Source organism: Eutrigla gurnardus (genome assembly GCF_963514095.1).
Source record: "Eutrigla gurnardus genome assembly, chromosome: 22".
Lineage (NCBI taxonomy): Eukaryota > Metazoa > Chordata > Actinopteri > Perciformes > Triglidae > Eutrigla > Eutrigla gurnardus.
Window position 1 is genome coordinate 56,869 of NC_139933.1, and position 26,447 is coordinate 83,315.

The 26,447-nt window shown below is 40.9% G+C and overlaps 3 protein-coding genes across 6 annotated transcripts; 1 reads left to right on the forward strand and 2 right to left on the reverse strand.

Annotated features, from left to right (window-relative positions):
- Positions 1-469: 469 nt before the first annotated feature.
- Positions 470-13,949, reverse strand: tom1l2b (target of myb1 like 2 membrane trafficking protein b). Of its 2 annotated transcripts, XM_084039858.1 has the most exons (15): positions 13,814-13,949; positions 12,046-12,130; positions 11,288-11,366; positions 10,963-11,112; positions 9,819-9,953; positions 9,571-9,717; positions 9,165-9,281; positions 8,871-9,004; positions 8,653-8,704; positions 6,376-6,544; positions 5,584-5,710; positions 5,349-5,424; positions 4,008-4,067; positions 3,255-3,291; positions 470-3,114 (listed from the first exon to the last, which is right to left on the reverse strand). In XM_084039858.1, the coding sequence occupies exons 1-15, from the start codon at positions 13,863-13,865 to the stop codon at positions 2,966-2,968; spliced, it is 1,569 nt and encodes a 522-aa protein (XP_083895984.1). In that variant the 5' UTR covers positions 13,866-13,949; the 3' UTR covers positions 470-2,965. The 2 variants fall into 2 exon arrangements, with proteins under 2 accessions (XP_083895984.1, XP_083895985.1); XM_084039859.1 differs by lacking the exon at positions 4,008-4,067.
- Positions 13,950-14,157: 208 nt separating this feature from the next.
- Positions 14,158-18,363, reverse strand: atpaf2 (ATP synthase mitochondrial F1 complex assembly factor 2). Of its 3 annotated transcripts, XM_084039867.1 has the most exons (9): positions 18,034-18,363; positions 17,896-17,944; positions 17,516-17,660; positions 16,347-16,444; positions 16,171-16,251; positions 15,950-16,062; positions 15,564-15,679; positions 14,848-15,037; positions 14,158-14,707 (listed from the first exon to the last, which is right to left on the reverse strand). In XM_084039867.1, the coding sequence occupies exons 1-8, from the start codon at positions 18,137-18,139 to the stop codon at positions 14,891-14,893; spliced, it is 855 nt and encodes a 284-aa protein (XP_083895993.1). In that variant the 5' UTR covers positions 18,140-18,363; the 3' UTR covers positions 14,158-14,707; positions 14,848-14,890. The 3 variants fall into 3 exon arrangements, with proteins under 3 accessions (XP_083895993.1, XP_083895992.1, XP_083895991.1); XM_084039866.1 differs by having other exon boundaries at positions 14,159-15,037; positions 17,516-17,664; positions 17,900-17,944; XM_084039865.1 differs by having other exon boundaries at positions 14,159-15,037; positions 18,034-18,362.
- Positions 18,364-18,578: 215 nt separating this feature from the next.
- LOC311032816 (glucose-induced degradation protein 4 homolog) lies at positions 18,579-22,511 on the forward strand. Its single transcript, XM_084039868.1, has 6 exons — positions 18,579-18,961; positions 19,391-19,450; positions 19,864-19,971; positions 20,060-20,161; positions 20,257-20,387; positions 21,083-22,511. The coding sequence occupies exons 1-6, from the start codon at positions 18,770-18,772 to the stop codon at positions 21,144-21,146; spliced, it is 657 nt and encodes a 218-aa protein (XP_083895994.1). The 5' UTR covers positions 18,579-18,769; the 3' UTR covers positions 21,147-22,511.
- The last annotated feature ends 3,936 nt before the right edge of the window (positions 22,512-26,447 follow it).

A 26,447-nucleotide genomic window follows, 5' to 3' on the forward strand; every position in this document is an offset into this window, starting at 1 on the left:
ACTTGAAAACATTAAAGTGACCATTTACCTCTTGATGGGAAATCCACAAGCTCTTTTGACCAATACGACTTTAAAGAGATAACAAAGTCTAATTTTAAATCCGCACATGCTGAGTCAAACGGGGGATCCTGTGCACTAGTGTATTCCAGTCCACTGTCCAACAGACACACCCCTCTTTCTCTTTTTGACCGGGAAAACGCTCCAGTGACTGAAGCTGAGTGTGTGGGGCCATGTTGTGGGATGAGGTGATTCCTGAGGACCAATGGGGAAGCCCCTGGTGTGGGGCCTATGGGCCTCCAGAGGGTTTACTGCAGGTCAGCTTCAGCTATTACCATCTGAAGAGGGAGCCAGGCAAAGGATGGTATGGCAAGAGGAGGAATTGAAGTGGAGGCAGCACATAGTAGTGCAGCGAGTCCTGATTACATGCTGCAGGAAATAAGAGGTTGCAAATGAAGACAAAAAACAAGGATCAGGACACACTGCTAAGGTTTTATTAGAGTTCATGCATAAGTTAAACAACACAAAGAGAAATGAGGCAACTCAGAAAAGTAGCAGTCACACAGCACAGCCTCCCTTATCAGCATTATCCAGTGGTATACAAAGACTGAATTGTTCCTTTAAAGAACAGGTCTGAGATGACTGGAAAACTCCCGAATACACCAACATTCGGTTCCGAATCACCGAAAGAGCTCTCACAGACATAAACCGGTTGATCCTGGACGGTATCAGGATAGTACCAATATGTATTCTTTAAAACACATATTTGTCAGCTTCTTTTCCCCCCTCATCAACTGAGAGAAAAAGTGTCTGCGTTACAGAACAGGTGACACACACACACACACACACACACACACACACACACACACACACACACACACACACACACACACACACACACACACACGGTGAACACTAAAACAAGGTAACGGAAAGAGAGGGGACTTTCCCTTCAAAAATGTGCAATGCTGATGCTTTGTCAAAAGTGTCCAAAATAAGTGACTCATGTCTGCTTTGTCATGTCCTTACCAGTCACAGTGAAACTACTGAAATATGTATCCTTCATGAGATAAATGGGAGAACTGTTGTGATCCTCTTATAGTTACGAATCAGTGATGGACTGCAATTAATTATATGTCCATATTTTTTTTTTTACCATATGGACAGATTCAACCAACAAGAATGTCCACATAATAAATACAACATAAGAAACATAACCAGCAGCAATGTATAAAAAGGGAAATCTGAACTCCAACAACAAAAACACACACACACACTATGATGCCAAATTATCATTCTGTTCCTCAACATTTCCCATTTTCCCTTTGCACAATAACATGATTTAAAATACTGATCTGAAGAAGAAGAAAAATAGCTCTGAATAAATTATTTCTACACTTCTGCTCAGTTATTTCCAAACAATTACCATTAATTACATCTGGTTTAGTGTTAGCTGATTTACAGAACAGGTTAAAAATGTAATGCGCCTGTCAAAGTGCACGCTCGTTTTAAGCTTGTCGCAATTGTGTTTGTGAAGATGTCAGCATAAAGAAATGAAGGAGAAAATGCACAAATATAATGCGTAAACAGCTTTTGTGGTGTGACATTGAATTTGCAATACATCCCTGGATCTTAAGCTGTGAGTTGTTCAATCAACGGCGGGACTGGATCATGTATAGACATCCCGATTATCAGAGAAATGTCCTTCTACATCCAGCAGAAAGCACAATTTTGGTCCTCTAAACTCAATTTGATAAGGCAAATCATACAGCACACAATCTACTCAAAAGTGACTTAAAATCTACAGTCAATGAGTAAAAACTCACCAATGACAGCATGTGTTCTGCTAGCATTAAGACCAACTCTGACTGGGATTCTGTTCAAAGTAATATTTCCATTCCAAGTATGTGTCCAGTCAAAAGCGGCTTACATAATCATATAATTAGACAGCATTTTTTCAGCAGATGGAATTAACTACCTGCAAAAACTCAAACAGCAGATTTAGATGAAGACAATCTCAGCAAAAATAATCTCAATAACAACTGGGGATACGTTTGACAAAGAAAAGTTTACATCTGATTTAGAGGGTAAAGAACGCATTTGTTGATTTGGTTCGCAATCATGCAATCACAAAACCTATATTCCCTTCTTCTTCTCCTTCCTTTTTAATTTGTTTTTGCGGATTATCAGATGTGTAGTATTCCCTTTTCTTGTGAAAAAGTGAGGTGAGGTACATCCCTATTGTCAGAGGAGCTGGAAGATAAACCCTTTTCAGAAAAAAACTACATTAAAGCAATATCTCTTTTATACATCTGTAGCTTAAATATACACCTAATAAATAGACTAATAAACTTGCCATTTGCCATTTACAGATTTACAATTCAACTCAGACTGACTTGCGATGCTGCTGCCTGTAATGGGCATTTCCCCGCAGCAACAACCAAAACAAACGTTTCTGTTGGGGTTTCTTTCAACGTAAAAACTTAAATGATCAAGTATGACGGTGTGAATGCATGCATCGAGGGTTTTGGGTAAGAAATTGATTTAATACATATGACAAGGACAGCAGCACTCTTTTTATTTTATAAAATGTTCTATTTTAGGATTAGCTGCATCATGAAGCTCTGCAGTCCACAACAGGCAGAGGGATATTCTTCGCACATAAAGAAGAACGAACAAGCGGGCTGCCTCAGCCTCTAACACCGATCATTATGCGAGTTAGATCATCGACTGGCTTGTCAAAATTGGCCACTCGTTTGGTATTGCCTTTCCTCTTGAGAAATGAATGAACAGCATGAATATCTCCCATATTTAAGGAGAGCATGTACAAATCTCTGTAGTGTAAAGGAATAGTGTTGAATCGTAACGGAGGAGGGGTGATTTAGTGTCAGGTCAGTCTGTCCTCGAGTGATGCTGCTCAGCTGGTTGGGCCTTAGGCTGGGGGATCAGAGGTCGAGAGGTTGAAGGTCTACATGGCGAACAAAGTGTCCTCCGGCCTGTCTGGCTTCTTGCGGCTGGGCGTGCCTTGCGCCGCACCCACCTCTCCACTGGGGGGTGATGGTAAGCTGGGGACCATCTCTGCAGCTTTGGCTCTCTCCTCAAGGAACTTGTCGAACTCTGGAAGCATCGGATCATGGGAAGAAAACAAACAGGAGGAAAATAATGTGAATTTGAAAGGAGATGTGGTTGAAACGTAGCTGGAAAAAGAAGGAAATCTACTGAGAGGAATATTACAGGAAAGGAGATTTATGACTTACCTTCACTTGTCACGCCTTCTTCACCTTCATCTCCTTTCTGTAGTTAAACAAAGCCAAATATGTCAAAACCAGGAGATGTTTCTGCTCAACCTAATCCACTGCAAACCACCACAAACCAAGTAAAGTTCTAACCATGTGCATGTGCATTGTCTTTTTAAACATACTCACCGGTTTCATTATATAACAAGGAGCCACTGACTTGTTTTTACCACTCACCCAAAATTGTGCAAATAATTTTGGAAATAATGATGCACTTTTTTTTGATGCCCATTTATAGAAAATACTATATACAAAACAAAAACAAACAAACAAACAATCGACCAGTTGCTCCCCAACCAAAAACCTGGATAAAACCACTCAATAATGCAACACAATCTCATACATTAATGTAAAATGAGCATTCATTCTTGTAATGCTTCATGGGTTAGCCCTAACCCTAACCAGATAGACAGATTATAGACAGTAGTGTGACTGTTAGTGGTAGGAAAGCATGACCTCACACTGTATGCCACAACACATATCTACATTCAAAAACTCATGCTCATTTTACACAATTTTGTCATGTCAGGTTGTCCCAACAACACACCCTTATTAAGTCAAAGTGAACGAGGATATTAATGCATGATTGGTCAAAAGTGAGGAAATATAAGACAAATGTGTGACTTCCTGAGATAAGGGAATACACCAGAATGAAAAAGGAAAGAGAAAGCGATAGAGAACTGCAGGCAGAAATAAAAATCATGATGGGCTCACCACATCAGTACTTAGCCACTCCTCTATGTCATCCATTACAGAGGACTGGCCTCCGACAACCTATGGGGCAGCGTCAAGATCGCCGCAGGTGGCCGGGGGGGTGGGGGGGCAACAGCAGAAAATATGACTTAAATATAACCCAAATGCAACTTAAAGTAATGAGTGAAGAATAAAATTATAATAAAGAAATGAAGAAATGGAATGGAGTTTAATATTTGTGGATTGTGTGGCACAGCACACTAAGTGATGATAGTGAGTCACATTGATATCGAGGAGAATCCGCTTTTACATATAAAAAACACTGATTACATCACACAAGCCCATTAAGAAGGCAATAAGATGAAGATGAACACAGCGAGCAGCAGCACATCCAAGTTCAGCATTTGACAGTCCCTCCAGGAAGTTTTTCTCACAATCGCAACTATTAACAAAAATTCAACCAATCCCCACAAATTTTGCGCAGACTTGCAATTTTGTCCAATCCCTGTACCTTTTCTGCAAATTTGAAACATCATCACTGAAGCCATCGCTTGACTGGCACTTTTCTCAAACACGCCTGGAGAAAAGCTACAGACACGACAACAGACCATGCCAGAGGCTGCTGCATGCAGATCTGTTGCAAGTGCTGAATCAAACAAGGTGAGTTCAGATGGAGAGAGCATAAAGCAATAATACAATAAGCATTACAATTTTAAAAACAGTGTGTGCTACAGTGGAATGGGTAACTTTTGATCTTTACTAACAAGTTATTTTTTTCCTTAAGATTTGTGTAGATTCTGTTTCCACTTAAACTGCAGTCAACATTCCACTCTCTAAAAGTGACCCTGCAATGCAAAGTTCCCTCAGGGCAAATGTAATGGAAGAGCCATTCCTGGATTTCACCAGATTTCAGATTATTATTTTTAGCAAGTACTGAAATCCTGAGCTTTTTTGGTAAGATTACATAGAACACACTAAATACAGTTGCAACTATTTTTGTACATTCACTTGCTCCTGCGTGTTTTTGAAAAAATAAACTTTCACCGCAACTTTTTAAAAGAAAAAAACTGCTGCAAAATCAGGCATTGTAGGCAGCAACAATCACCAAAAAGCCAGCGAAATCCTGGAGGGACTGATTTGAGCATTTCACACAGTCGATCACCCACAGAGCAGATAAAACAAACTGGTCAGCTACATTTGACTGCCATTCATTCCCTTTCCAGCTCGACATTGCAGTAGAGTGAAAGCAGGGTTAAAGCTGCATGTCGCACATGCAAACACACACTCCAAATGTTCTTTGAGTGGTTAAGAAAACACTGACTGAAAATTAAAGCCAGACTGGACATAAACGCCTAAACTCACCGCTCCTGCAGTCGGCTGTTGGACATCCAAAGTGGGAGGAAGATCCTCAGAGGTGTTGTTGTCTTCTGCTGGCATGCTGAGACAAGAGGTAGAAATGGCCTTTCAGAATTCTGTTTTGCCTAATTTTTCATATTTGAAAACATGGCTTAAGCTGAACAGCCAATTAATTGATAGAAAGACAATTTATCTGCAAAATGAATGTGAAGTAAACCATGCATTTCTAATGTGTCCTTACGGGTTGCATGGTTCAGGTAGAGCTCCAGTCCTGGTCTGAGCAAACACATCAAAGTCATCCTGGCCAAGTGGAGGCTTACAGCTAGACAGAGAACTCAAGGTACTGCTCACGCTGTCAGCGCCCATGTCTGGAGGGAAAAACAGTTGATGTCCAAAGCATAATTCCTCTGATATGACCAAGCTAATGGAATACTATTCCAATATTCATGTTCCAATGATGGTGCTCAAATAGAGGTCAAATGCAGAATCCACTGGGGACAAAGTCAAGTCGACAATGTTGTGATGCAGTGAAAAATGATGAATTATGTTTATTCACTTTCTTGACAAAAGTTTGAATGTAAAATCAACACCACTTCTATTAAGCTATGGCGCTTGAGCTGGAAGTCAGCTAAACATACAAACTGGAAGCAGAAGCTAACCAGGTGCTGTGCAACATTCAAAGTTTGGGCCACCAACGCCTCGAAAGCTTAGTAATGACCAGGTTGTATCTGGAAATGTCAAAATGACACGTTATGGTTTTGTAGTGGCTTCCTCACGTCTCTGCTGGTCTCACACTGATATCAGGGCTAGGCACAGTTTTGCACTTTTGGACTGACCCAGGCTAGCAGTGTTTCCCTCTCTTTCCAGTCTTATTGGTAAGCTAACCTAATTGATTCCAATATAGCAATAGCACAGTCATGAACGTGGTATCGGACTTTTATATAATTCTCAGTAAGAAGGTGAACATACTACTACTACCCCTTGTGATCTCAGAGTGAGCGCTTAGCTTATGTCTGAGATAGTGTATACGTACCAAGGCCAGCCAGGCGGGAGGCCAAGGTGGCCGGGGAGGAGGGCCTTCCTGCGGGGGCAGTGATGGGGGGAGGCAAGCTGGTTGGGACTGCGTTCGGCATGTTGCTGACCACCGCTGGGGAACCTGGGCCGAGGTCTATAAGGTTGTCCTCTGTAGCCTCACTCAGGACCTGGTGAAGAAGATGATGAGACACTCTATAGCTCTCATTTCCCATAGAAGCTAGGAGAAGGATTCAGGGTTTCTGGCTCATACACAGCAAAATAATCCTTTTGTGGAAGTCTAAGGAAAAGGCAGGGTTAAATACTATAGCGTTCCTTGATTATGTATGAAAAAAATAAAGGCAAAAAAGAGGGTACGCTATGTGATAAGGATGAGTATAATCTTTGAACATGTTGGTTAGCTTCAGGAGAGCATGGAAATGTCTGTAACTGAGGATAGCATGAAATTAAGTCATCTTTGGAAAAAAATGGTTTCTTAAGGGGGACCAAAGAATATTGCTCTTCATTAGAGACATATGCAAATTTTAAAAGCGTTTTTGTGATTGTGTTGTCAATAAACATTGAAAGGTACTGTTATCCATGAAGTCAAAACAATCCCCTTAAGAAGGTAGAAATACAGCAGGGAGGAAGGAGGGAGGACTACATCTTTGGGCTCTGGAGGAGATAATATACCAAGACCAATTTGCAAACAACATGGCAGCAGTTCTAGGGACATTGCAAAGCTTATATCACTGTCAGTCTACTTCCAGGTTGTAGCATATAATTGGCTGTTGGGGCTGCATAGTCAAAACATGCTAAATGGGGGTGACAGATTCAGGTGGAGGTGGGGTCCATATTATTTAGCCATGTTTCAACAGTCGCTGTTGGGTGACATCATTTAGGGTGGTTGACAATATTTTCATACTTGCCTGTGTCAGCTAGCCACAGAAACAGAAGAACAGAAAAGAACAGAAAGGAAGAGACAGTGATTACCATTAACATGCCTGTGGAGGGACACAATGTAATGGCATGATGACTATGGAAGATACAGCATGCCTTATTAACTGGAAACCCAATGAAGAGGTAAGTATGTTCCAAGCGTCCTTGCCTCACACTTTTCATCACATTCCTGGTCCATGTAGATTTTGTTGTATAGCTATAGTATAAGAAAATATGAATATATATATAATATTTATATATAATATTTATATATTATTATATTTATGAAAAGATTATGATGAAGATTTTATTCCCGTGGGTAATGGGGGCGGGACTAGATAAGCCTTGGCTTCTCCCGCTTTCCCTTTCGGCCATGTGTATTGTATTATTTGAACAAAGATGAAGTGTGATGATGACGATTTAATTGACACGCCCAAAATAAACAAATAAACAAACAAATAAATAAATATTTGGATGAGTGAGTGAATACTTTTGGCAATATAGTGGGTGGACGGACGGACGGACAGACAGATGAGATGGAAACAAGAGGAAACGGACACAATGCATGATGTAAACAAAAAAGAAAGACCACTATTGGAAGTGGCAGGCATTTGATGCATATTAAGTGCACCTGTTAAGGGAACATTGCAAGGCAGGAATGTATTTTAGTTCAGACAAAGCCAGAGAAATGGAGGCTGATCAGGAAACAGTGAGGCTTGCGTGTTAGATACAAGTAAAAACAGGAAAATACCAGTAAAATAAAACAATTGCTTCTATGTATTGCTGAAGATAGGCATTCACCAACGCGGTCGGGTCCTTTGGATAATGAAGCCTGAAGCACACCTACTGCTGATTGTATTTAATTCTGGCATGGACAACACAAGTGGAGGTCTAAATACAATCAGCTCAATCCCAGAAAATGCAATTTACTATTACTACAATATTATCACAGTCAATGTTTCCCCCTACTGGAGTTAAATGCAACAGGCCTTCTCTGGCTGTATTGTAGAAAAACAATGTAAAAAGAGAGAATATTCAAAATAATTGACATTTGCTTAGCATATTATGATGAAAGTAAATGCATTTGTGTTGGGTTGGGTTTTCATTTAATTAGGCATGCACACCTGGTAAATCACTGAAAAATAATGGATAGATAACAGTGAAAGAAATGGCAAGGCCAATGTGACATGAAAGTCCACATAATCGAAACTGAAAGGTGCAAACATTAGAGATTCTGAAAACGTGAGCAGAAAATAAACACCACGACATGGAAGAACTAGCTCATCAGTTTGAGACAGTTAATCCAGGAATTTCAAGTGTGATCCATCATGACCACATGAGTTACTAACTGTGGACTCACCCCATTGTTGACACTTTGAGCCAAGGACCTCCCAGACCTGAACCTTTCATACCTGAGGCAAGAAAGGACAACAAGAGAGAAATGACATAGAACACTCTCAAAGTTTACCTAACCAAATCTGTGCAAACATACAGTGATGTCAGTCAAAGGATGAGTTTTGATGAGCATACTTTCGTTTCCTCCAAAAGATGACCAGCATTGTTTCTGTGTGTTCTAACCTTTCGTAGCGTAGGAAAATGTTATTAAGGTCGTCATTGACGTGGAGCAGCTCCTCAGTAACTGCCTCATTGGAAACACAGGAGATGAGCTCCATTATCCTCTGCTGCATGGCTCTACAAGTCCTGTTCAGCTCCTAAACACACATCCACACAGGACAAATAGATGAAACCACACATGCATGCATGGAGGTCTCAGGTTACTGTTCTTAACGATTTGTAAATGTTGTTTAAACAAAAAAAAATACTATTTATTTACACGCACGCACGCACGCACACACACACACACTTCCTTGCCTGTAGTAACTCATAGTCTGAAGCATCCTCCTGTCCCGGGACCATCTCAGTCAACATCTCTGACATCACCTTAGTGTTTCCTCGAACAATGTCTAACTCACTGCGCAGCCGGCAAATCTGGATGTAGTGGAGTGAAATTCATCTACATTATTATTATTAGGCAAACTAGTGTTTATATCCATAGAAATGATTACATTTGCAGCCAATCATAATGCCACTAAAACATGTGTAAAAGTGATTGATTAAAAATGTGCTATGGAGAACAATAAACAGACAAAATGATTATAAATTATATGATAATTAGTAAAATTACAATAAACACATAAACTGCCCAGGTTACTACAGAGCGACTAAATATTTGAACCACATGTTCCGTTTCAGCGAGTTTAAGGCAGTTACATTTTACCTGTTCAGGTGTAGGATTGATGGATCCAGAGGCATGAATGTTGGGGACCTGAGGGGTGGTGTAGGCTGGTGGGACAGCAAGTGGTGTGGCCTGAGGAGTGGGGCTGAACTTATGTAGGGCCGAGTCGCCCTCTGGAGCAGATGCCAACTAGAAGCAACAGAGAACGGGAGACAAAATTACCTGGGAAGATAATCACACTACACTTGGTCTCTCTGTACAAATGCAAGATGCTTCGTATGATGTCCTACTCGTTGAGGTGTATGTATAGGGGACAGGGTCTCCAGGTCTGACATGGGGAATTCGATGCCTTTCCTCTTTAGTTCTTCGTAGATTTGGACCACACCTGTAAGGTCTGGACTGCTCCTGAATGCATCAGCCCATGCCTGTAGAAGTAAAAAAAGAGTTAAAAGGAAAGAGAATGATAGACTGGACTGAAAAAATAAACAATCATCAAAAAGAATGTTTTGGCCATAATTTACATAAATTACAACAGCTAAAACACCTTAAAAAAACAAGTGCATGAGGACTCTGAGGGTGTTCTTTTTCCATTTTCGTTTTCAAGTTGTTTGAAAAGAACAAAAAGCTGATTGCAAATCATTCTCTGACCGAGGCTGGTAAAACTTTGGCTGGGATATATCAACTTAGAATTCCTTTCAACTAAAATGTTGTATGGGTTATTAACTGTGCACACATAGTCACTTTTACAAAGGTACACACATTAATAAACCTGAGAGATGAGACAGGTAGTTAGGGAGTTTCTTAACATGGCCACAGCTTGCTGCCCAACTAGGTATTACACATCTTATTCAACTAAATGTCAACAATACTCTTGCTGTTGCTCTTGAATACATTTTCCACTCCCTTGCTGACCCTCCTAATGATGAGATAAACAGGGAACAGTTACACTCTCCCCATTTCTACCTCACAACTACCGTAAACCTCCCCACTCGTAGCTCCAGTCTGTAACCTTTAGTCACATGCTTATCCTGACAGAAAGAAGAGCAGCCTACATGAGCCGAGCAGTGTTACCCGAGCTATAACAAGTAACTAGAGCTCCTCCTGTCTCAAGCCCTGGATATACTGTACTTTACCCGAGGCTCTGCCTGAGGACAACAGGACTTGTTTTGCACTGTTACACACCCACACGTACTTGACTGAACACCTATGCTGCAAACCCCATGTCACCTCTCATTAAGTGACTCCAATCAGAAACAACACCGGTCTTTCACATTGATGGACACTGTACAGCATTTAAAAAAAGAGAGAATTTAAAGACTCAACACCTGCAAATGACCTATTAAGCTCTATGACATCGACTGACTATGCTAACGTCATACACAACACAAGGCAAAACACCTACACTTGGTGCAGGCAATTTCACCGGTATCGTACCTGAATCAGGGCGAGTACTTTATCTTGAACGATTGTAGGTGGGTTGTTTTTAGGGGAGATGATTTTAACGAGCACGCCATCGACAAAGTCCCTGCTGGTGACCAAAGCATGAAAACGATGACCACAGTTCTTCACACCTGTCTCCAGGACCTGACGGAGGTTGAGAAGAATGGTCAATGGATGGACCTGCATTTATATAGCGCCTTTCTAGGTTACTAGCTACTCAAGGCACTTTACATGGTCACCTTTACCCGAACTAGACTAGGCATAGCATAACATTTTTAATATTGTGTAGCTGCCCGTCTCTGGGCCACTTTTAACTTACCGTTAAGGTCAACATCACTTCCCTATAGTTCTTGTTGCCATTCAGCCTCTTCTTCACTGCTCTAATGGCATCCTTTGGCCTGCACACACACACACACACACACACACACACACACACACACACACACACACACACACACACACACACACACACACACACAGTAAACCAACAGCTTTTTAACAGATTGGTAAAGTAATTTCAAGCAGAACAAATTACCAACAAAATGACCAAGAACTTAATGATCAGGGGACTTTAAGGGGTATTTTATATGGCACCAACAGGATGATGGACACAACAAAAAGGTAAATACCAGATGCCAGTACACGTCAATGATTCTTTGACTTTTCACAATCTCTGTATTGAAAACGTGGCTGTTCAACTCCAAGTTCAAACCCTAACCCTTAACTCTGTTTACAGGCCACTGATATACAGTACACTGCACCAGGCTAGGAGCACCTAAGGCAGTTTACGACCAACTAATCAGACAAGACCTGGACTCCACACACAACCGTCAACATGCAGTACTCGTTTAATGAAGGAATGAGATAAGCAATGAGGCCTTGCATTTATCCACCTCACACAGAGAGAGCTAGGTTTCTTCTTATGGTATGAAATGGATAAAATTGAGAGGAAAGGGGCCGACTCTAGTAGTATATCCTGCTACAGCACTGCAACATGTTAACAGCAGAGGAACAAAGAATAAGCCAGTTAATCAATAACATATATGGATATTCATTGTTTTTTCCCTGGGTACTCACCCATCCTCTGTTTCGTTGATGATGTCACATATTTCCATGTTAAGGGTCCAGTCTTCGTTTTGCAGAGAGCCATCGGTGGCTCTCTCTGGAAAAACACAAGTAGCGTCGGTCAGTTTAGAAAGTAACACAATATAATAACCTGTAAAGCCGCGTCAGTAACACAATATAATAACCTGTAAAGACGCGTCAGTAACACAATATAATAACCTGTAAAGACGCGTCAGTAACGTAATAAATAACCTGTTAAGACGTGTCAGTAACATAATAAAATAACCTGTTAAGACGTGTCAGTAACATAATAAAATAACCTGTTAAGACGCGTCAGTAACATAATATAATAACCTGTAAAGACGCGTCAGTAACGTAATAAATAACCTGTTAAGACGTGTCAGTAACGTAATAAAATAACCTGTTAAGACGCGTCAGTAACATAATAAAATAACCTGTAAAGACGCGTCAGTAACGTAATAAATAACCTGTAAAGACGCGTCAGTAACACAATAAAATAACCTGTAAAGACGTGTAAGTAACGTAATAAATAACCTGTAAAGACGCGTCAGTAACACAATAAAATAACCTGTAAAGACGTGTCAGTAACGTAATAAATAACCTGTAAAGACGCGTCAGTAACGTAATAAATAACCTGTTAAGACGTGTCAGTAACATAATAAAATAACCTGTAAAGACGCGTCAGTAACGTAATAAATAACCTGTAAAGACGCGTCAGTAACACAATAAAATAACCTGTAAAGACGCGTCAGTAACGTAATAAATAACCTGTAAAGACGCGTCAGTAACACAATAAAATAACCTGTAAAGACGTGTCAGTAACGTAATAAATAACCTGTAAAGACGCGTCAGTAACGTAATAAATAACCTGTTAAGACGTGTCAGTAACATAATAAAATAACCTGTAAAGACGCGTCAGTAACGTAATAAATAACCTGTTAAGACGCGTCAGTAACGTAATAAATAACCTGTTAAGACGCGTCAGTAACATAATAAATAACCTGTAAAGACGCGTCAGTAACGTAATAAATAACATGTAAAGACGCGTCAGTAACGTAATAAATAACCTGTTAAGACGCGTCAGTAACGTAATAAATAACATGTAAAGACGCGTCAGTAACGTAATAAATAACCTGTTAAGACGCGTCAGTAACGTAATAAATAACATGTAAAGACGCGTCAGTAACGTAATAAATAACATGTAAAGACGCGTCAGTAACGTAATAAATAACCTGTTAAGACGCGTCAGTAACGTAATAAATAACATGTAAAGACGCGTCAGTAACGTAATAAATAACCTGTTAAGACGCGTCAGTAACGTAATAAATAACCTGTTAAGACGCGTCAGTAACATAATAAAATAACCTGTTAAGACGCGTCAGTGAAACAGAGCAGACACATTATCAAACGAGTGGCGGCTAGCTAACTGTTAACGTTAGCTAACGGTCACGTCTATCACTTGTCCTTAAATATATCAGGAATTGTATTTGTTAATGATCTAACACGGAACTGATAACTGATAAACACAGAAAACGGGCCTTTAGTTTGTTAACGGCACTGCTAGCACAATGACAACAGATGTTACCGTAACTACTGGCTAGCTAGGCGGCTACCAGTCCAGCTGTAGAGAACTCATTTGGAGACGTTAGCACGCTCAGGCTAGCAAGCACGTAAGCGAATATCGCACAACATAGATACATTTCCAGGACATATGCGTCCTTCTTCACGTGATGTCACTTCCTAAACATCTGGTACATACCGACGCAATGCCCCACTGGGGTACTGTAAGGATTTCCCAGAAGGAACTCCATCTTGCTCTACAACAAACAAGTCAATCCATGGAACGATGACTGATACATGAGGAAACGTCCATGACGTTCCGCCCATGAAGCAACGTGATTGGCCGAGAAATCCGGACCTTTAGCGTGATTGGGCAGTTAGAACACCTTCATAAGCGGTGGGCTATTGTAAATAAAAGGTACCAAAGGTTGCATCAAAAATCCCAGAAGACTGTTTTATGGCTCTGGCACTCATTCTGAAGAGAGATGATGCGGACATACAATATGCAAATCGAACAATTAATTTTGACAGCAAAATATATTTACTTGTTTGGGTTTTAATTCACAATATACTTAACTGTTTTTTTGCTTACAATAGGTAGAAAGGACACAGAACACATGAGACACTTACTTTAATTCAAACTGCAAAAGCAACAAAAAACGTTTAGCTTTGTACATGACAATATGATGTCTACTTTTCGTCAAAATTCAACATTTTGTAGCAACCGAACTGTGCAGTGGAGATGATACTGATGAATATGCCTTCTGTTTCCATCACTCAATCTTTCAATTCATTAACCACACTAAAAATGCCAAAAATACATACAACATAGATAATGATGGTCTTGATTACCGAAAAATTATTTTAATGCAGTATGTTTCACCTTTTGCACCTTCTGCAGTGTACTATTACCAAACAGTTTGCAGTAATCAAATTGGGCACACAGAGAATGCAGACATGGAATTAACATTCAGCAGCCTAACAGACACAACATTTGTCACTGTTCTCTTGAAACCATGCACATCGTCCAGAATGTCACGGATGATGAAACTCAGTGAGAGGTGGCACACTTGGCAGCTTCCCCATGATAACACTGCAAAAAGACAGTCGATGTTTTTTTTACTGGAGTGAGTTGACTCTTTAACAGATCGCAGACAAAGCAGCTGTCACTGCTAAACAGAACAAACGGGATGTGTTGCATTTGTCTGAATCAATACAGAAGCATGGACATACTGAGTTGCTTGACGTGTGCCAACTGAGAGTTTAATGTTTGAGCTTATCCTTTTACGTCCTGCAGAAGTTTGCGTTTAACAGTTGAACTCTCCGATGAGAGGTGAACGAAAAGAGCTCCAGCTGCAGTTCGCGCCCTCAGCTCATACATGTCGTAGTCGTGGGCCCACTCCACGTTTCCCCAGTGTTGAATCTGTGCAGGAGCAAAAAACATGTTAGAGAACACCAACAGAGAACATTAAGACTGCCTGCAGGAAAAGCCACATTAGCTTTATTGTCACACTGAAGGAATCTAATTCAACAGCACAAAAAATAAATATGATTTATTATGAGCAAAGCATGTTGTAGAACTTCTGTAAACAAGTTTAATCGAGCCTACGAAGATTAAAGTCCGCTTCTGCGTTGCATTGTACGTGTGCGACCAGTTTAGGATTTATGGGGACTTTGATGAAAAAAGAAGAGGGTTTCCAAATGCTTTTTGAGGGTTTTTTATCATTTACAATTAGCTTCTTTAATGAAGCAAATGCAAACTTTAGGGAAGCAAAGAATCTCTTTGCAAGAGAAGTACCAGGATTTCTGGGAAACGTGGTTAGGAGTAACATGATTACTCAAAATAACCTTGTCACAAAGATAGAGGCCAATTCTCATTGGTTAGGAAAGACATATGCTAAACAACGCCATCAAGAAAAAGGTTGCTGGGGAAACCCTTCTGCTTCTACCTGGTATTCCTCCTCCAGTCTGGAGAGCAGCACAGCTTGTTCCACACTCAGATGTCTGTCTATCATCCCCATCGACAGCACAACAGACTTCAACTGGGTGATCACATACTCAAGCCCTGCACAGGAGAATTCATATTACTGTATCGCTCTGTCCTACTACTATTAAAGCTTATCACAATACTGTTTACCCAGAACACAATTAATATACATATTTACAATTACCACACAACCAAAACAAAAACGGTTACAAAAAACTATAATCTTGTCATCAGAGTATGTATGAAAATATTTAGCACTACAGTTTAATCATCCAAGTCAAGCCTGTTTCAGAAGTCCACAGATGTGTTAAAAGTGCTCAACTTGGATCAGTTTGGAGATGTTTTTACCTGTCAGGGACCAGAAGTTGTAAGAATTCAAGTGTTGCCGGAACACGTCTTTGGTCGCCTCTGGGATCTCAGGACCCAAAATATTGGACGAGGAGCCAATAGTGACATTATATCTGCAAATAGGAAATAGTTAAATATAGAAGTTACATTTACATGGTTATACATCACCATATACTGCTTTATAGTGCCTTGAGGATGACAAAAGCTAATGCTGCTGTTACCTGTTTTCAATCCAGTGCAGCACAGGGTCCCACTCATTCTTCTGTAGCTCAACCAAACCATAGGGCTCATCTACTCTGTAACTGCACAAAATAAACACCATTGACATTTAAAGCCACAACTGCATGCAAGTCACCTAAATATATTTGCAAATATATCCCCTCTGGTAGTGTTGTACCAGACAGTATCCGTCTCCAGGAACTTCAGGGCAGCACTGATAATCTGGTCCTTGTTACGGTGGGTGGGATTGTCCAGTGCTGTGTTGCACAGTGTAGTCTGCAGGAAGAGTGCAATCACATTACTCTTTCAGTCAGTTACATTTTGAGTTAAACATCCTTTATCAGTGACGGGGGAACTAAAAACATGGCAAGAGATTCATGATAAAAACTAATGCTAGCAATTAGGGGTGTGAATCTTTGGCTTCACAGCGATTCGATTAACGATACAGTAGTTGGCGATTCGATTCAAGGACGTTTTTTTTTTTGTAACATTTCGATTCGATTCTGTAAACCACGATTCGATTCAGTAACTTGTAACCAAAAATCTATATCCATGAAATAAAAATGCAATAATGCGAGTGAGACTATCTGTATTCTTCTGAAAGATGAAAAAATAACATTCATTCTATAAAAAAGTAGTCCTACATAATATTTTGTGCTGAATACTAAAATGTAATTAAACATTGCTCAGTTATTTTTTAACATTATTCAATAGGCTACATGCTGGCAGGGGAGAGAGTGTCTTAAACGTATTAAAACATTAGTCATAATTAAGAATCACGATTCATATGATTAAACGCATTTATATTGATTATTGGTGAAGCTAAAACGATTCATTCTATTTATTTATTGTAGCAGATCGATTTAGTTGAATCTATAGGACTGACATTCGCTTCATCGATTAATCAAATTAATGGTTACACCTCTACTAGCAATGTTTTCTTCCTGAGAATCAGATCAGTTACTTCGTCTGTGTCCACCTGGTTTGCCAGAGTACAATACATTTCTCATGCTTCTCATACATTTTAGAAACCGTGACCTAGGGCTAATCTCATTTCTCAATTTTTGACTCCTCCTCCCTTGTTTGAAGAACTATGAGCGAAGATGCACAGGTGTAACCTTTGTGTCTTTTTGGCCTTGACGTTTAAAACAGGCACTCACATCTCAGAGGGGAGGGACTATGATGCAGGGAGAGGAGGTGAGGAAAGGAACTATACGGCCAATTTTTCAATAGCATAGAGCTCCAAAGATGGTGTATGTAATTGAAAACACATAATCAATACGACTGTGTCAGATCCCGATGATAGGAACCTTTAGATTGTCTCCTTTTCCCAGTCAAAGGTCGTACCAGGTGCATAGTGTAGAACTTGAGCGTGTCCCTTTGAGCATCCCACTCGGTTGCCACAGCAATGGCCAGGGCTTCATTTGGCACCGTGAACAGCTTCCCTCCAGGAGTTTTCAGTTTTCTTCCGTCTAGGTTTATCTCATATAAACTACCTAAATGAAAAGTTACAAGTATTGTACATATTAATACTACTAATTAGATACTACATACATACTAATTAGCAGGAGAATGACAGATATGCAGAAGCTGTTATCTTCATATTACCAACAAAGAAAGCTAGGTGAGACACCTCCACAGTGAAGAGCACTTATTTCCTCACCAAAATCACGTGGAATCCCCAAATCAATCAAAGACCTGACATACTCGAACTAGCATAGTGACACTTACCTTCACCTTGGGCTATACTGACATCTTGATAAAATCTTTTTCTTTCTGGAAAAGCCAGAACACAACACGGTTAACACGCGGCGCACACCGAGGTTAAGTGATATCATGTATTTATTATACATTATGTGTCTTACCTGCGGTGGCTGTGGAGTAATTCAGAGAGAACTGAAAGTGAGGAATTCTTCGGCCAGAAAGGATATTTCCAAACTGACACTGAAGTCTAACAAGGCTTCTTAACATAGCGGCAGTAATGTGAAGATGTAACGTTAAAGTTTAAAGAAAAGCTGGCCGACATGCGAGGCTATTCTGACCGAGGTTCGTTAGTTCAGTAAATGCCACATTCTATACGGTTTGATCTCTTTTCGTATTAGCAACAATGATTGTCTATACTGCGCGGACCAACAGCACAAAGTTGCTATGTCTCTATTTACTGCCGCACATTTCTTCATTAGCTTTCAGTTAGCATCCCTGTGTTGGTTCGCAGGCGTGTGACCTTCTGTGCTTGAACCATAGAGTAGTTTGCATAGCTGGGAAGTGTAGTTTTGATAAGTGCTTCTACGCACCAACACCACCGAAACAAACTACAGCCAGATCGTCCCATAAAGCCTTCCGCAGGTTGAACCAATGAGCGTGAGAGATGTTAGCCAGGTGAAACCAGTTGGCCAATGAGAAGGGCAGATTCTGCTCCTCAAAGTCCACATACTTTTCTGGAGGCTTGGCGCCTGGTAAACTAAACTGTGGAGGAATCTGGGGGCTTTGAATGTTGGTGGACCTCTCCAGTCCTGTCCCACCTCTCCGTAGACATCGACAGAGTCCATTGCTCGGACGGCAATTGACTGCTATCGGTGCCCAGCTAGCGAAGCGGGAGCCATGCCCGTCCCCGCTGGATACATCAGCGACTCCACAGCCGCGGCCTTCGCATCCTCGGCCTCGCTTATCCCACCGCCGCCGATAAACACCCAGCAGCCCGGTGTTGTCACCTCGCTGCTGTACAGCGGCTCCAAGTTCAGGGGCCACCAGAAGAGCAAAGGGAACTCTTACGACGTGGAGGTTGTTTTGCAGGTGAGGCTGCGAAGCGGATATTTTGCGAATCAGGCCAGCTGTCAGGGGCATTTGATCATCTGTCAAACGGGGGGGTTGGTGATTGACAGCTGGGAAGCCAATGAGCCCTGGCCTGCGGTTGAGTAACTCGCCCAGCTAGCTGTGGATGTAGCAGTGCCTGCGACTGTTAACTGGTGACCCCTTTCAACCATGAATAAACCGTTTATAGAGGTTTACACCTACGGTCAAATAGAGGTTTAATATCGTGCCTTCTGCATTTGGTGGAAGAGCTTTACAAACCTGCACGTCTGTGGGTGACTGTCCAAGAGGATATTAGTTATAATCTCATATCACAGCATCGCCACTTACAGTCATTCGAATGTCTAAGAAACTACAGATATTAATTAAATGTCAACCTTCCCTGTTGTTTCTTGTGTTTTTCTTTTCAAGCATGTCACCATGGACGATTCCTACTTGTGTGGTTACCTGAAGATAAAAGGACTGACTGAGGTGAGAGGAGTAATTCCCTTCTATGGATCCACAATCTTTTAAACTGGGTCTGACTCATTATGTTTGTTTGTTTTTTCAAAAGACGGCTAAAATACAACCTATGGTGTATTTTAGACAGATTCAGCTGTCCTACTGTACAGAACTTCATATCATAGTGTACCTAATCATATAAATTCCACAATATGACTGTGATTGAAGATACAAAAATTCATATCTGTATATTTATATACATTTTTCAGAAGTGACTGTCTTTCTTATAATCTATTTTGGGATGAAACATTGAAGTGAATACTCATACTCTCTCATACAAAGAGAAAAATATAATAATAAATAATATACAAAATATGATGTATCAGAATGGGTTCACCAGAGCAAACAAAAACACAGCCGTTCTGTTGCATTCACTCTCACAGGAATACCCAACTCTGACCACGTTCTTCGCTGGAGAGATCATCAGCAGGAAGCGGCCGTTTCTCACCCGGAAATGGGATGCAGATGAGGATGTGGATCGTAAGCACTGGGTAAGGCGAAAGCTTCTGCACAATCTACACAAGGTCTCTACAGCCGGCTGGTTTGCTGTGACATAATTCTTTCACGTTTTGTTCCCAGGGCAAGTTCCAGGCTTTCTACCAGTGTGCAAAGACGTTCAACTCTGATGATTTTGACTATGAGGATCTGAAGAACTCTGACTATATTTTCATGAGGTGGAAGGTAAGGTATTGCCTAAACTGAGTGTGGCCATATGTTGCAGTAACTCACCTCTGAACTGCAGCTGCTGCTATTTCTCACCCTGTCTGTCGCTGCAGGAGCAATTCCTGGTCCCTGACCACACAATAAAAGACATCAGCGGAGCTTCCTTTGCCGGCTTCTACTACATATGCTTCCAGAAATCCACAGCAACAATTGAGGGCTACTACTATCACAGGAGCTCTGAATGGTAACACAACACAAAACAACAGTAGTTACTATGCAGAGTGGAGTTATTTTACCAATAAGCATACTTGTTACTGGATCAAAGCCAGAATAGCTGGAAAATCTGTGTTGGGAAAGTCCTTATCAGACAATATTTCCAGCTTTCTGCAGCTTCTGTCAAGATGCCCTTAATTTAAAACTTCCCAGATGCTAAGTAGATGATGTCTGTTAAACTATACATGGATGAAGCAGAACAATCTAAGCTTCATTTGTTGCATTGTATCTTTGGTGTTTTCATTGTAATTTATTTTTGCAATACTCTCAAATCTCTCTGCACGTAGTGGTTTGGCTTTTGTTACAAAAGACCTCTGAGTAAATTCCATTTTGTAATTTTTTTTATTATTTTTCGAACCTTTGATCACAGATTATCCATTTTATTTTGTTTCTCAAAAGTGACAAATTATTATTATATTATATTATAAGTATTAACTGCAATGTGAATGTTGTTAAGGGGTCGACTCTGTTCTGCCTTTTATCACCGCCGGTGTGAACTCTGCAAATCACACATAAGGAAACCGCTGAATTGAGCAGCAGTCAAGACTATGAATGGTCCTCATTTCACTTGGTTCCTCAAGTATACTTAACTATTGGCGTTGAAACCAGGCCACGTAGCCCATCACGCATACACATATACTAACACACAGTGTTGTTATCCTGCAGGTACCAGTCTCTAAACCTCACCCACGTTCCCGAGCACAGTGCAGCCATCTATGAGTTCCGGTGACCCCGGTTGGTGTCGTGGGTCTTTTTTTGATGGACAGAATCTTAAGGCAAAGCAGAGGTCCGCAGATGCTACTGAGGATGGCAAGGAGAAGGACTACGGATGAGAATTTGGGCTTCGGAGAAGTGCAAACTCTTACATGTTCCCAATAAGTGGATGGACAGTGGACTGACCAGTGGATGGGATATCGGACAAATGAATGTATGGTTGGGTGAGAAGGTAGGAAGTGCGGCTGTGCACCCTGGCCTTGTGAGGTTAGAACCAGCAGCTGAGACTGGGTGTGGCTTGTGTCGTGTACCCTTTTTTAATTTGTTTTAACGTCTGGTTTTTAAAAACACTTGGCGCGGTGTCTCAAGACACTTTGTAAACGGAGTTGGGAATTGCCCCTTCTTCTTTCGCCAAGAGAAACGTCTCCAGCTCTCACCCGGCCGATGCTGAGTGAGACACATAATCACATCTGACTACCGTCGGACAAGGATTCCTCTGAGGAGTCCGCTCTCATAAGCACGAGCTCTAAAGAAGTAAATTGCCAAGTCTGTGGAAGAAAGGCAAGAGAGAAGTTTGGGTTCATGATTGATTGGAGCATTAAGCCTATAAGCTAGAATGGCAGTATTTTTTTAAAGCTAAGCTGGTTCTTTGTTTGTCTGCCAAGAGGATATTTTGTTATTTTTCTCGAAATGATGGACGCAGAATGACACGAGTGACGCGCAAAATGAGCTTTTTCCACCCATGTTCATACAACTGCTCGGGACAATATATTCACATGTGATTGCTGTGGATCATGTTCTATTCAGTTACATTTGCACAATGATGAAACTATGTTACTAATGCTTACAGTCAGGATTTTACACTTACGTGCCCTAGTACACAAGGTGGCAGGTCAGGATTTTTGACTAGTTTTTAGGAGTTTGACTGTGCGGAGGGAGTTCGGAGCCAAAACAATCGCATAAAAGTATTCAAAAAGAAAGTATTTTTACTCTGCACTCTTGCATCAAACAAAGAGCTCTTAACTCTCCCACATGTCATTAAATTACGCTCCCCACTATTAAGATCCCTACATTTCTGTCCCCCTCGACTATGCAACACTTTCAACATAGCACTCTCCAAACGTAAAAAACTGGAAGTTTTTAGAGACAGAATTTTATTCTATCTTTATAGTATATGGGGAAAAAAGAAAATCTATCTTCATTAATGGAAATATTTTTGTTAAATTGCCTATGAAAACTCTCCCTGATCATGTTCCCCTCCCATGTGATTGTGCCATCTTTCTAAAGCTTATCAGAGTTGTATCTAACAGTGTGTTTGTTTGAGATGAGCCTGGATTTGATTGACGGTGTGACTGCAAAGAGTGGATTAAAACAAAAAAGATGATATCAAAAAGCTTTTCACTGTCTTCCTTGTTTGACCAATATATGCCATCGTGTTTAAGGTGATAGTTTCATGACACACCACACGTTAACTAGGAAGATGTTCACTCATTTTAAAGGACTCAATGAAACATCATTGTATAAATTAAAGTAGTTAAAACATTCTTTCCTCTAATAAACTTTAATGTAAAAAGGAAACTGCACTTTTTAGCCTGCACTGCCCTCTGCTGTGTTCATACAGTCTTTGTTGGTATGAAGTCGACACAATGTGACACAATGACTGCTAATGTGCTCACAATAAGCAGCTATAATGTTTACCATGCTCACCATCATAGATTAGCATAGTAGCCTTTGCTAACTAGCACCAATCACAAAGTACAGAGGGTGATGGGAGAGCCGTTCATTTCTCAGGTAGTTCACATCAAATGATTCTAATGATTGTGTTAGAAAAGTCAGTATAATTCATCCTGAGGGCCACATGAACATCCATCCATCCATCCATTTTCTACCGCTTATCCTGTATTTAGGGTCACGGGGGGGCTGGAGCCGATCCCAGCTGTCATTGGGCGAAGGCAGGGTACACCCTGGACAGGACGCCAGTCTATCACAGGGAGACATGTAGAGACAAACAACCATTCACGCTCACATTCACACCTACGGGCAATTTAGAGTCACCAATGAACCTATCCCCATCCTGCATGTCTTTGGACTGTGGGAGGAAGCCGGAGAACCCGGAGAGAACCCACGCTTACACGGGGAGAACATGCAAACTCCACACAGAAGGAACCCGGGCCGACCCGGGAATCGAACCCAGGACCCTCTTGCTGTGAGGCGAGAGTGCTACCCACTACACCACCGTGCAGCCCCCACATGAACATACATAGCAGATTTCATGGCATTTCTTCCAATAGTTGCCGTGACATTGACCTCAAAACCAATGTCGACCACATGTTGGTGCCAGAGGATAAGGCAGGGATCACTGAAAACTTTTTATGCCAATCCACCCAGTAGATGATGTGATATTATGTGAACTGGGTCAGTGAAATGTTTGGCCTCTTGGTGGTGCTCAAGGCAAAATCATCCTCCGGGCATTGTAATTATAATGGCAATCCTTAATAATATTTGTATATACATCACTGCATCTGCCACAACCACAGTCCTGCCAACTAATTCACATACAGCTATATTCCATTGTGTTAGTTTGGCACGGAGACAGTCACTAAAAATAGACCGCTATTCAAAGACAGGAACACTTTGTTATTACTAAAGTATTTTTGGAATGCTTGAGCCAATTAAGTACCGATGTCTGCATGTCCCTGGATGGAGGGCGGTTGATGGCGACGGTTGATGGTGAAGGGGCAAACGTAGGGGGAGAGAGAGGGATGGGCATGCAACAAACATCCCCAGAGGGGAGCAACCTCGGCTGCAAAGCCAGTTGTTGCGTTTACAGCATTATTTCCATCTTCAAACTGTGACCCAGTTTTTATGATGCTATGTTCTTTATGCATTTTGTGACATAGACATAGACATAGTGTATTGTATTGTACATTAACTGTTGCCATGTTTTTATTGTCTGTCTTTTATGTATTTCTAGTCCCTATGGACCTCTGATTGTGTCCTTAATAAAGTCTTATTATTATTATTATTATTATTATTATTATTGTATTTTGAGTTTACAAAGTGTGATTTTGAGCATGAAATTAACCGTTTTGCCAATTGTGTATTGGTGAGTTAAGAGTTTAGGTGGTTATGGTTAATGGTAATGGTTAAAAATATTGAAAAATTGTCATAGTAATCGTAAAAAAAACTGTAAACCCCATTTCCTCGGAGTGTCTGAAGAACAGGTGTGTCAGTTGTTCCTTCCAAAATGACTGATTACGGTGTTGTTTTTGCGCTTAGATCCCTGGACCTGATTTCCTGGCACTCAAGGTACAATCACTGGCTCATTCAGAGCTGCACAACTATTTCCTTCTTCTCGTGATAACCTTTCTCAGAAGCTGCACGCCCTTTTCCCCAATGCCTGCACCTTCTTCTGTGCAGACTGCTTAAAAGCCTTCACACCACGCCTTGCTTTTCAAATGCATATGTTCCCAAAACAATTCCAAAGAAAGTGGTATAGTTTAACGCTGCACGTTATGTTCCACACTGCCTCGAGATTGCACACATAGTCTAATGAGTAATTCCTTGGCTAGAGGCCAATCTGTGCTGCCAACACATTCTCTTTTGGTTTTTAGGGATATATCCACATGCTCCTGCTGAAGAATATGTCTGTTTGTTTTATTATTATTTTAGTTCGTGTGGTTCTTCAAAAAAATGGTTAAAAATGGTTCAGCGCTTAATGTGTAGTTGAAAGCAAATATGAAGTTCTCTTAGTTATTTCCAGATCCATTAATTATCTTGTTTGGGCTTTTGCACCCTCAGGAATTTGGAGGTTCTCTCAGTTATTTCCCGGAGATCATGTCATAAATGTGCTCTGTCTGATGCAGGGCTTTTGCAGCCTCAGGAATTTGGAAGTTCTCTCAGTCATTTCCCGGAGATCCATTTGAAATCTTGCCCCATCTCATGCAATGCTTTTACACCCGGAGGAATTTGGCAATGTTTGCCAGAGGCTGTGGTGTAAGTGTGCCTCATGTCACGTCCTCATTTATTTGCTTTGTGGCTAGTAGTTGAGTAAGCAAGTAATATATAATTAGAGACACGATACAAGTTACTTCCTTCATGACAGATCATGGAAAATATTTTATGCTAAATTAAATTGGTCAACGTTATGAAACTTGTTATGTAACAGTCATTCACGCTTAAGAAGATGCAAAGGAATCATATTAATATGTGCAATATTGCAAGATTATAACGCTCATATTCATGTACCTGTCCAGCAGAAATAGAGGGGATTGAAGGATGTGAGCCGTGCACCTGGGTCATTCTGTCAGTTTGAAGGCAACCCAAACAAAGAAGTGATTGTGAAGAGACTCCAAATCAAACAAAGAAGAGATGCTCTGTGTCTATGGCACTATGTGGAAAATCCTGTTTCTAATAGAGGAAGGGAGGTTTGTTTTTTGAGAGATGGGACTTTTAATCTCAGCTATACAATGATCAGCACACAGAGATCCACTGCATAGCTGAAGTCTGAATCGATCCTCACAAAGAATGTTGAAATGATCCTCAAGAGTCCTTCAAAGTCCAGATGAATGCACAAAAGGCTTGTTCTCCTTTATTTGAGGAATCAAAACCTTCCATTTAATTCTTCCAGTGTATTTTTCCTTCTTCAGAATGAATCAACACATTTACATTTAGGACATTTAACACCCATTACACACAACAATGGATGAAATTGTTTTCCTTATCCCTTAAAACTAGACCTACACATAAAAAGGTGACACCATATAATAATCAGATAGTTACTCCAAACTCTAAAATAATTCACTTTACATTCACATCGTTAATTTACAACAGCCGAACTCTTTATTGACTATATGACCTGCTCTCATCCTCATAGATAAAGAGTGTGAGCCTTAATTCTGGGACGAAACAACAGTGTCTTTTTTCCCAAATACAGTCCATGTTCCTCAACGCATCCCACTCTCTCTGCCTTTGACTGCTCGTCAGCAACATATGCATGGTCCTCTTGTCCAGGGAGGGAAACCTCATGTGGCTTTACACCCAGGTGTTGACATCTCCTCAGGTCATACACAACGCTGGACAGTCCCGACCTTTCACACCGTAACACTGTGTGTATATGTGTGAGTATGTGTGTGATAGAATTCTGGCACCACTTCAGACGAGCGCTCCGCGCCCACGTCTGATGGTTGGTCGGGATAGCCCCCTCCGACTCTAGTCCTCTCATGCAATCCTCACTTTGAAGAAACACCTGCTCCCCCCCAACACACGCACACACACCTACACACACACACACACGCACACACACACATGTACGCCT

What these genes read in the sequence shown, in the direction of transcription:
- tom1l2b (XM_084039858.1), bottom strand. Translation starts at nt 13,865, where the DNA reads ATGGAGTTCCTTCTGGGAAATCCTTACAGTACCCCAGTGGGGCATTGC. An exon ending in CTCAAAGTGTCAACAATGGG is followed by an intron (nt 6,545 to 8,652) that starts GTGAGTCCACAG and finishes CTTCTTCACCAG; the next exon opens with GTCCTGAGTGAGGCTACAGA. An exon ending in AGAAGGCGTGACAAGTGAAG is followed by an intron (nt 3,115 to 3,254) that starts GTAAGTCATAAA and finishes CGATGCTTCCAG; the next exon opens with AGTTCGACAAGTTCCTTGAG.
- atpaf2 (XM_084039867.1), bottom strand. Translation starts at nt 18,139, where the DNA reads ATGTTAAGAAGCCTTGTTAGACTTCAGTGTCAGTTTGGAAATATCCTT. An exon ending in AGTTCTACACTATGCACCTG is followed by an intron (nt 16,445 to 17,515) that starts GTACGACCTTTG and finishes CTCTTCCTGCAG; the next exon opens with ACTACACTGTGCAACACAGC. An exon ending in CAACTTCTGGTCCCTGACAG is followed by an intron (nt 15,680 to 15,949) that starts GTAAAAACATCT and finishes TCTCCTGTGCAG; the next exon opens with GGCTTGAGTATGTGATCACC.
- LOC311032816 (XM_084039868.1), top strand. Translation starts at nt 18,770, where the DNA reads ATGCCCGTCCCCGCTGGATACATCAGCGACTCCACAGCCGCGGCCTTC. An exon ending in ATGTGGATCGTAAGCACTGG is followed by an intron (nt 19,972 to 20,059) that starts GTAAGGCGAAAG and finishes TTTTGTTCCCAG; the next exon opens with GGCAAGTTCCAGGCTTTCTA. An exon ending in ATATTTTCATGAGGTGGAAG is followed by an intron (nt 20,162 to 20,256) that starts GTAAGGTATTGC and finishes CTGTCGCTGCAG; the next exon opens with GAGCAATTCCTGGTCCCTGA.